Here is a 9,888-nt window from a genome sequence, read left to right as displayed (position 1 = left end):
CTTATTTACAGTTGTAAAAACACTGTATACATGTAAGAAAGAGAACCTCAACCCCCAAAACCAAAAACGGAGGGGAAAAAACCCCCAAAAAACCAGATATGTGCAGATATACACAGCTAATAGAGAGCTACCAAACTAAGAGTCTTAATACTTCCCTTGAGAAAGCAGAAAGCCACTCCACCAAGATGTCTCCTCCTGGATTCAGGAAAACAACAGACCACAGCAGGGCTCACTCCCAGATAAGCAAGACCAGCTACAGGGACCTGCTGTCTTCGAGTCTAGCAGAAGAGAAGAGGGCAGACCCTCCTCTCTCCTCCTTGTTTATACTCTTGCTTATGTAAAAAACCAGATGGAATACTGGGACATGGCCACTTCCCTGGTTTCCACCTGGTTACCAGGAAGGCCTAAGCTAAAAACCCCCCCAGGGGTTCGGTGCCCTCACGAGTGTTTCTCTGCACAGGTGGAGCCCTGTACCAGCCCGTGACCATGGTGACGTCGCAGGGCCAGGTCCTCGCCCAAGCCATCGCCCCCGGTGCCCTGCAGATCCCCAACGCCCAGGTGAGACCTTCCCACTGATGCCTGCTGAGCTGGTGCTACGAAAAAAAATCTAGGAGCTGTTTAGCTGGGGTGAGATAAGAAAGGGTTTAATTATGCCAAGGCAAAGAGATGTTACACGACGCGCGCACGCCCCGGGCTGTGCCCGAGATGTTACATTTATAACAATATCTGGCCAATCCCAAGTGTGTCCTCCCCGTGGCTTTTGCTCTGCTCCACCCGTGGCTCACCTCCCGGAATTGGGTCGGGGGGCTTTTTGGGACCCCCTCTTCATCATTCTTCCTCATCTTCGGGGTACAGAGAGCAGAGTGACCTAGTTCCTTGACTCTGTCCTGCGGTTTAGGCCAAGATACAAGCGTTCTCCAAACAAGACAGGCTTGCCTTGACTAAGAGACTAAACATCTTCTACTGGATACGGGGGTAGGGTGAGAGGATTAAGGAATGTATAAACTAAGGGGTGTTACAGGGAGGAGGGAGAAAGGGGTTTGTTTCTAAAATCTACTTCTATTACCTATAAAACTTATAAGGTAGAAAAATAAGAAAATCATTATGGGCTTAAGGCATCACCACCCCAAATCCCCCTTGGACCCAGCGCTTGGCACTGCAGCAGGCAGAGTCCCCCGGTTTCTCCACGAATTCCCGGAATATGCTGAGTTGGAATTCAACCCTGGGAGTATCCTAAATTTTTAATTAGCAAGAAGCGTTGATTAAATCCATCTGCCAAGTGCCCTTGGGGTGCCTAACGAATTATAGCAATGATCTAAGTTGTTGCAGCAATACTTATGTTATTGTTATAAATACTGCAATATATAATATGTAACAATGCACATAATATTATATTGTGCAATATAATAATAATAATAATGTAAAACCATATCTGATATAATGTATAATAGAACATATTCTATTCTATTCGCTTCATTATATGTTGTAAATTATATATTCTATATGCTACATTATATATTGTAAATTATATATTCTATATTAATTGTATACTATATATTATAGGATAGGATGGGATGGAAAATGATAGGATGGGATAGGATAGATGTTACTGCTGATATATTACATCAGCAGTATATTATAACAGTGATATATATTGTGATCTGGGATCACTGGCATTGCCTGTCCAGTACAGGAATCACAGCTTGTGAGAAAGGCTCATTTTTTTTCCTTGCTTCCTGGATTTGGGGATATTTTTCAACCATTTCCTCTGGTTTTAGTCCAGTTTCTGGTTTGTTTTTGGGTTTTTTTTGGCATTGCAGTGAACTATGCAGGGTTTCCCTGCATTCTTGCAATAAGACAACGAGTTCTTCCCAACCTCCATTCCCCAGGAATCTGGGGGAAAAAAACCCATCCATTCCTGCTATGTTGCTTCCCAGGGGCAGAGCAGCAAAAATCCACCCCTATTTTTTCTGAAATGCTCCATTTTAGTTGCGGGAGCCTCTTGCAGAACAATCAACAAACGGCACTTTGGAAAGGGGTGGCACCTCCCTGCCAGGTTTTATTGCCTGTGCAATGCTTTAAAAATATTCCTTCTTTAATATCTCTCCATCACAGGTTTAAATCTTGCAGCAAAACCCTCTGTGGTGGGAAAAACACGCGCACAGGGAATATTGGGGCAGGGAGAGAGCCCTGGACAAGCACCTCCGGATGCTCTTCCTGTGCTGCCAGCATGATTTATTCAGCTGGAGCCCAGGGGAATCACAGGGACCTGCTGGCCTGATGTTTAATTCATCCAGGAGAAGTGTTTTGATGAAGAGGTAGAAGAAAAAAAATCTCTTTTCAACCCAAGTGCTTAGATTTCCGTTCGGTTCCTGCCTCCTCATTAAAACTTCTCTTGCAGCAAGATGCTTATTTTTAATTTTGGGGGAGGGAAAAAGCAAATTTTGGCTCAATGGACATCTTCCTCCTTGTGGTGGGAAAGAGCATCTTTCTTGTGGTGGGAATGAGCTGGATGAGAACCCTGGATTTGCAAGGGGTCGGTAACTGGCAGGGTTTTAACTTTCGGTTGAGAAAATCATCTTTTTATGAGGTTTGGGTTTATTTTCCATTGATTTTTTGAGGTAAAAGTGTTTTCCTCTTAAATCACATGTTGAAATTGGTTGTGGCTTCAGCACCACAGTCCCCAACAGTGCCATTGTCCCTTGCAAAGCATTACCAAAAAATGGAGATAAAAATTACAGATCCTGGGAGAAAAATGTGCCTTTAATGCAAATTTTGTGGAGAGGGAAATGGGTTTTAGATGCTCTCTGTAAGTGCTGGTTTTTTTGCACTCATCCCACCCCCAACTTGGGTTGGCTTTGCTCATTTCTTTGTTGGTTTTGCTCATTTTTTGGGTCGGTTTTGCTCATTTTTTGGGTTGCCAATTGCCACTTTCAACCAATTCTCTCCCCTGACAGGTGAACCTGGATCTCACCTCCCTCCTTGACGGTGAGGACAAGAAGTCCAAGAACAAACGGGGCGTCCTGCCCAAACACGCCACCAACATCATGCGCTCATGGCTCTTCCAGCATCTCATGGTGAGCACCACAGTGGCCAAAACACCCTGCAAGCTGGGGGAAAAGAAAAAAAAAGGAAAAAAAGCCCCAAAATGTTCAATTCCAGGTGGTGGTTTGTCTGAATCTGTGTTCGGAGGCACAAAGTGGCTTTGCTTGTATTTTCATAGTGTTTCGGGCATGAGCATTTTCACTGCAGGTGAGAAAATTATTCCCTTAAGGTGTGAAGAAGCGAACAAAACTAGAAGGGGACTTCCTTGAACTTTTGTAGATGGATAATAGAGCATTTTTTTTCAGTTAACAGCTCCAGAATACCCTTTCCTAGCAGGCTGAAATGTGAAAGCTGCCTCACGGGTAGGGCTATGGCACAGCAGCGATCAATCAAAATGCAGAATTACAAAATCACCCCATTTTTGGGGGATTGGAGATGGGGGTAGGCTTAGATGCAACCTGGATATTTTCGTGCAAGAAGACTTCTCTCCCCTCAGCAGTGCTGGGAGAAAGGCAAAATGCTAAAAATCCCACCCCTTTTTCCTGCATAATTCAGCCAAGAAATCACTTGGAAACTGGTTGCAAAGACTTGCTCTCCAGGAAAGGTGGGAGATTCCCAAGGCATCAGCAATGCAGAAAACAGCAGCTCCAAGGAGCATCTTGTGGAAAAGCCTCAGCCAGGATGTGGAGCAGCAGCAGGTTGGGGACTTCCCAGCCTTTTTTTTTTTTTTTTAAATGGGAAATTTTGGATTTACTGGATTGAGGACAGGAGTGTTGCAGCGTTGGGCTGCCATCCCCAGCTGGGTCATTTGTGGAGGGCAGAGCTGCAGGTTTGCAAACACAAAAAGGATTTAGAAGACCAGAAACTGAGAAACCATTTTCTGCCAGGTGCCGGGAGAACCCCATGGTTTGAGATTTCCAAAGCAGGACTGAAAAAACTAAAAGGAATTCTCCTACTGGGGGGTGTTGGACCTTTGCTCTCAGCTTGGTCAGAAGAAACTTGGGCTTCTCCGTGGGATTTCTCCATCTGGCATCATGGATAATGTGGTTTTTAACCAAATAGCATCAATGCTCATCATCTTACTGGAAGTTTTGGAGCACCAGCAGAAAGAAAGAATGCTGGGAATAATATACCAAAAAATGGGGATACTTCTGCCAAAAAAAGGAACCTTTTTTAACCACTGAGGCTCTGGTGGAACGTGAGTCTCCAGTGTGCACTGACTTGGGGTGGTTTTGTCAAGGAAATCCCACTGTTTTGGGGGTGACAGCTGGAAAACGAGTCACTGCAATCAACCTGTCACTGGCTTGAGGCTCCAAAAAGTGGGGCTGGTTTGATAATTTCATTTTTGGGGTTGGAAAGGAGGATTTCAGCACTGCTGGGAGGAGGTTGCTGAAGCTTTGAGTGCTGGTGATCTCCCAGTGCAGATGTCTCAGTGTTTTATTGGTACCTCTGACAATAAGTGTTGTGGGTCTCGCATTTTGAAGCCCAAATCCCACTTTTACCAACAACAGTCGTTAGAAAATTGCTAAAATTTTTTTTAAAAAATGAACATTTTCCTTGAAGGGAAAACCTTTGATGGAAAGTCTTGGAAAAGCACTCAGGACACCGGGGAAATCTTGATGCTGTTGGATGCCATCCTTCAACCATGCACCTTGCAAATGCAGGAACCCACCAAATTTAGGGTGGGAAAATAAAAAAAAAAGGGAAAAAAGGCAGGTTTTCATTTTATTTTTCACTCAGGCCCGCTGGTTTGCATGCAGGGATGTCATCTTGCTGCCCCATCCCTCTTTTTTTCCAGCACCCCTACCCCACAGAGGACGAGAAGAGACAAATTGCTGCCCAAACCAACCTGACCCTCTTGCAAGTCAACAACTGGTGAGTGCAGTGGTGACCTGCTTGTTGGCTTTAGGACTATTTTCCACGCTGTTTTGGTGCTGTGTACTGCTTTTTTGGGGGTAACTTGGGTGGTTAGGGTCAATTTTTGGGGCGTCCTACGTAGGGCCAAGAGTTGGACTTGGTGATCCTCAATGATCCTGATAAGCCCCTTCCAACTCGGCATAATCCACAATTCTGTGACTTCTGGGAGACAAGATCAGTTGTGTTTGGTGCAGCATTGCTTTGTGAGGTCTCAGTGCCCTCTCCTGGCAAATCCAGCTTGTAGCACTTTCCCACTCAGCTGGAAAAATCAATGCAGTGGTATAATGGAATAGAATCAAACCCCCCAGATTTGTGAACCACGAAGCTACTTTTGGAAAGGTTTGATATTGCAACTCATTGCTTTGCCACAATGTCTGTTGTTTTAACTCAGTGCTGGTGTGAGGACTCACATTTACTCCAGTGTTCTCCCTTTTCCTTGGAAAGGTTCATCAATGCCCGGAGGCGCATCCTGCAGCCCATGCTCGATGCCAGCAACCCGGATCCTGCCCCCAAAGCCAAGAAAATCAAATCTCAGCACCGGCCCACGCAGAGGTTCTGGCCCAACTCCATCGCTGCCGGGGTCCTGCAGCAGCAGGGCGGCAATTCAGGGACAAATCCCGATGGTAAGGACAGACCCCAGTGCCCCCTGCCCTTCCAGGAGGGAGTGGTCATGCATTAAGTGATGGCTTTAATTAGTAATTAGGGATTTTTAGAGCCCTTTGTCACACTGTGGGGAAAAACGTGTGGCCCGTGCAAGAAGTTCCTTCCAGTTGGTTGTCGCAAGGCACTGGCAATGGGGCACTGCCATCCCCTTGGCACAGGAACAGCCCTCAGCAATCACCCATTTGGGATTTGGGGTGTCTCCTGAGGTGCTGGGAAGGCAGAAATAGGGAGAGGGGAAGGGAGGGGAAGAGAGGGGAGAGGAGAGGAGAGAAGAGGAGAGGAGAGGAGAGATGGAGAGATGGAATGAGAAGGCAGATGAGACTAAATGGGAAGAGAGAAGATGAAGAGAATAGGTGATGAAAATGAAGAGAAGAATAGAGAAGATTAAGGTCAGATGACAGATGAGACAAGGCAGGAAGAGGGATGAACAGAGAACAGACAAGGAAAATGAAGAGGAGAGAAGAGGAAGAGATGGAGACAGCAGAGGTGAGCATAGACCAGGCAAGATGAGGAGATGAAGAGAAGGAAATGTGGGAATTAAGAGAAGATGAAGACAAGATCTGTCCAACCAATTTCAGCCTCTACTTGCCCAGAAGTGAAGGTCTTTTGCCATTTAATGACAATACATTAGCTGGAAAAATTAGGGTTGGACACTGGGGAGTGACTGGTGCAGGTGGGACACTCTACAGGGTGCTCCCTGAGCTTTTCACTTGGTTTATTCTTGGTTTATGCACTTTTTTGTCCTTTCTGTATTAGCTGGGGAATCCTTATTTCTTTATTTTTTTACATTTCAGGCTCTCTCAGCATGGACAACCTCCAACCCCTCTCATCAGCCACGGCCACCATGGCCATGCAGCAGGCCATGCTGGCAGCCCACGAGGACTCCCTGGACGGCACCGAGGAAGAGGAGGAGGATGAGGAGGACGAGGACGAGATGGAGGAGGAGGAGGAAGAGGAGGAAGAGCTCGAGGAAGAGCCCGGTGGCCTCCCAGCAGCACCCGGCGCTGACCTTGGCTTGGACCACAGTGACTCGCTGGAATAGCTCCTCCTGCACCCTCCCCAAATCACTTGACACCACCGGACACAAAATTCCCCCCCTTCAAAATGCCAAAAAAAAAAAGGCAAGAACAAAAAAAAAATTCGGGAGAGAAAAGCAAACTGGCGGCTCCCGGCCCACGGGAGCGCGGGCACCACCCTGCCAGCACGTGGAAGTGAAGGACACATGTTTACAAGGCACATATTGTGGCCAAAATTAATCTTTTGTTTCAGGTTTTTTTGTTTTTCTTTTTTCTTCCCTTTAATTTTTTTGGTAAGCAGAAGCGTTTTTAGGGAAAGGCGTTTTCCCCGCGCGACGCTCGGATGCCGTCGGGTTTTCCACGGCGGGTTTTCCACCCCCGTCCATCCCTTGGATTTCTTGGCACGAAGGAAAACCACACACCGACCCCAGGACTTGATGCTTTTTGGGTTTTTCCCCCAAAAAAGGTTATTCACAGGCATAAACATCAGCACGGAGGGGGAAGAAAAACAACCGGCGAGTGCAAGTTCTGCTGGATCTGAGGAGGGTTTGGTGCTCAACCCGCTGGATTTGCCCAAACCTCCCCACTTTGCCCCCGATGCTGCGGCTGTTTGGTGACTCCGGACACAACTTTCTGGAAAAGGGAGGAAATTCCTCCAAATCCTTTAATTTATGTGCTAAAAACCCGTTGAATCTGGAAAAAAAAAACCCCCAACTCGCCCCGTTCTCGTCCTTAAGGGACGCGGAGTTGGGGCAAAGGCTGCCGGGAGTGAAACTTTTCCAAGGAGCTTTGGCACTGATTCAGGAAAAAAAATGGGGAAAAAGATGAGTTTTAAAAAATGCAAGATTTTACCCAAAATTGAATGGTGACCCCCCCCTCCCCGGATTCACATGGGTGGAAGGAATCTCAATATCGTTGCTTGAAAGATGGTTTCTCCCTGGAATTGTCCCTCCACGTGGGAAAATGGTGGAATTTTAGCACCATGGGGGGAGGGCAACTGCCAAAAACCCTGAATTTGTTTTTTTTTTTTTAATTTTTCAATGCTAACAAAAGGGTGTATTTCGCCTTAAAATGTGGCATGGGAGGAAACGCAAAAGCAAACCAGGGCAAAAATAAAGGAATTTTCTTCTGCAGGTTCCTGCTCTAAATGTAGGATTCCATAAGAGGGATAATTTTCTTTGTGGCTTTTTGCCCATATTGTCCTTTTTTTTTTTTTTTTTTTTTTGGCTCTTGAAGGGTTGATAAAAAAACCCAAACAGGAGCCAGGGAAAAAAACACGAGTGATGCAATAGGCAGAAAAGCCTATTTTTCAATACTGATCTGGCGTGAATGTAATCTGTAATTTCATAAAGGATTCATTGTAATTTAGTATTAATTCCTGGCCATTTATTATAAAGTGCTACGAGATGAGGGGTTGCAGCTGTATTTTCTTGGCAGCTTCTTCCTGTGAGCAGAGAAGATCCAAAATGCTGGAATAACTTCCCCACCAAATGGGTGAATGGACCCAAATTGGTAGTTAAGTGATGTGGAGAAAATTGAATTTATACTTCCATAAGTGACAGTCCCCCAAAAATGAGAGATGTCCCTCCACCCCAAATGAGTTCCAATGGGATTTTGCCCACAAATTAATTATATCCCCCCCCAAATCAGTGGTGGTTACCCCAAAATGAGCTATGTTCTCCAAAAATGAGTGATTCTCTTCCCTAAAATGTTACACACCCACAAAATGGGTGATGCTCAGCCTCAAAATGAGTTATGGTCTCCAAAAATGAGGGATGCTCCTCAAAATCCAGCGGTGACTCAAAAGGGGCAAATCTCCCCCTGAAATGAGTGATTCTCCCCAAAAAATGAATGCTCACCCCAGAATGTGTGTGTGATGTTCACCCCAAAATGAGTTGTACTCTCCAAAAGAGAATGATTGTCCCCCAAAAGAAGTGATGCTTCCCAAAGAGGAGTGACCCACCCCAGAATGGGTGATGCTGCCCCAAAATGTGCTGTGCTTTCTAAAAATGAGGGATGTGCCCCAAAATTTCAGGTGTTTCCCCACACCCCCCCCGGCAAAAAGTAGCATTTTCCATAAATGAATGAAGCTCTCCCCAAAAGAGGGATGCTCCTCCAAAATGAAGGAATTTTTTTGGTGCCCAAATGTGATCTTCTCAAAACCATGATGCTCCCCACAATGTTTCCCCCAAATGAACATTTCTCCCCCAAAATGAGCAACAATCCCTCAAATAAGTGACATGTCCCCAAAACTGGTGATCCTCCTGGAAATGAGTGACTCTCTTAAATAAGTGCCTTTCCCCAAAATTACTGAATTTGCCCCAAAATGAATGACAACTCTCCAAAAATGAGCAATGACCCCCCAAATTAGGGACTCTACTCAAAAAATGAGCGACAAACCCAAAACAGAGCAATTCTCCCCCAAACAGAAGCCCCCCCCATTCCCTAACAAGCCATTGCTAATTAATGTGTTGATATTTTGGGGCCAAAAAAGGTGATTTTTGCACAATTTGTAGTAGAAAATGGGGCTGCAGAAAATGGGGCTGCAGAAAAGTGGAAAAAAAAAAAGGGGAAAAAAATCCCTGAGAATGGAATTTCACTGAGTTGAATTTCACCCCTGGGATCCCGGCAGCTGCAGCCACCTCTGAGCACCCAGCAGCTCGTTAGCCAGAAATCTGCATATTTTATAGATTCCAGAATATTCATGAGCACTGCAGCAAAGTCCACGTTGGGATTTTTTTTGCTTAAAAACTGCATTTTTCCTATCAAAAAGTTGCAAAGCGCCGTCGTCAGGAGCAGAGGGGACACAGACACCGGAGGCCAGTTGCCTAATTAATGTAAGGAATCCTTTATTCCCAGCTGTGCAAAGGGAGGAGTGCGGGGGGGGGCCACGGGCGACCCGTTTTCCTCGGGTTTGGCCCCGTTTTGGGGGGCGCCGGGGTGGGGGTGCGAGGGCAGCGCCGCGTCAGGTCGGGCAGAGCACTGCAAAGAGAGAGAGAGAGAGAGAGAGACAGAGAGAGAGAGGCCTGGGGGGCTCCCCACGGGGGGCACTGCGGGCACAGGGAGGCCTGAGCGGGCACAGGGATGCACAAGGATGCATAAGGATGCACAGGGATGCACAAGGGTGAATGAAGATGCAGAGGGATGCACAAGGGTGCACAGGGATGCAGGAGTGTGCACAGAGATGCAGGAGGATGCAGAGGCATGCAGGAGTGTGCACTGTGATGCACAAGGGTGCACAGGGATG

The 9,888-nt window shown here is 46.3% G+C and overlaps 2 protein-coding genes across 4 annotated transcripts in view; one reads left to right on the top strand and one right to left on the bottom strand.

Moving 5' to 3' along the window:
• PKNOX2 (PBX/knotted 1 homeobox 2) overlaps positions 1 to 8,051 on the top strand; it is an 84,755-nt gene extending 76,704 nt beyond the window's left edge. For all 3 annotated transcript variants that reach the window (XM_027699427.1, XM_027699429.1, XM_027699428.1), the window contains 5 exons: positions 461 to 558; positions 2,958 to 3,077; positions 4,844 to 4,920; positions 5,407 to 5,585; positions 6,420 to 8,051. In XM_027699427.1, the coding sequence (XP_027555228.1) occupies positions 461 to 558; positions 2,958 to 3,077; positions 4,844 to 4,920; positions 5,407 to 5,585; positions 6,420 to 6,667 (722 nt within the window). In that variant the 3' untranslated portion in view covers positions 6,668 to 8,051. The remainder of the gene's footprint in view (positions 1 to 460; positions 559 to 2,957; positions 3,078 to 4,843; positions 4,921 to 5,406; positions 5,586 to 6,419) is intronic.
• Positions 8,052 to 9,465: 1,414 nt separating this feature from the next.
• Positions 9,466 to 9,888, bottom strand: part of FEZ1 (fasciculation and elongation protein zeta 1) — an 18,713-nt gene continuing 18,290 nt past the window's right edge. Inside the window, exon 10 of the mRNA XM_027699395.1 lies at positions 9,466 to 9,623. Within this exon, the coding sequence (XP_027555196.1) occupies positions 9,607 to 9,623 (17 nt within the window). The 3' untranslated portion in view covers positions 9,466 to 9,606. The remainder of the gene's footprint in view (positions 9,624 to 9,888) is intronic.

The sequence above is a fragment of the Neopelma chrysocephalum genome, unplaced genomic scaffold (assembly GCF_003984885.1).
Source record: "Neopelma chrysocephalum unplaced genomic scaffold, ASM398488v2 Primary Assembly neopelma1_138, whole genome shotgun sequence".
NCBI lineage: Eukaryota > Metazoa > Chordata > Aves > Passeriformes > Pipridae > Neopelma > Neopelma chrysocephalum.
Note: the sequence above shows the minus strand (reverse complement) of the source record. Positions and strands in the feature narration are given on the sequence as shown.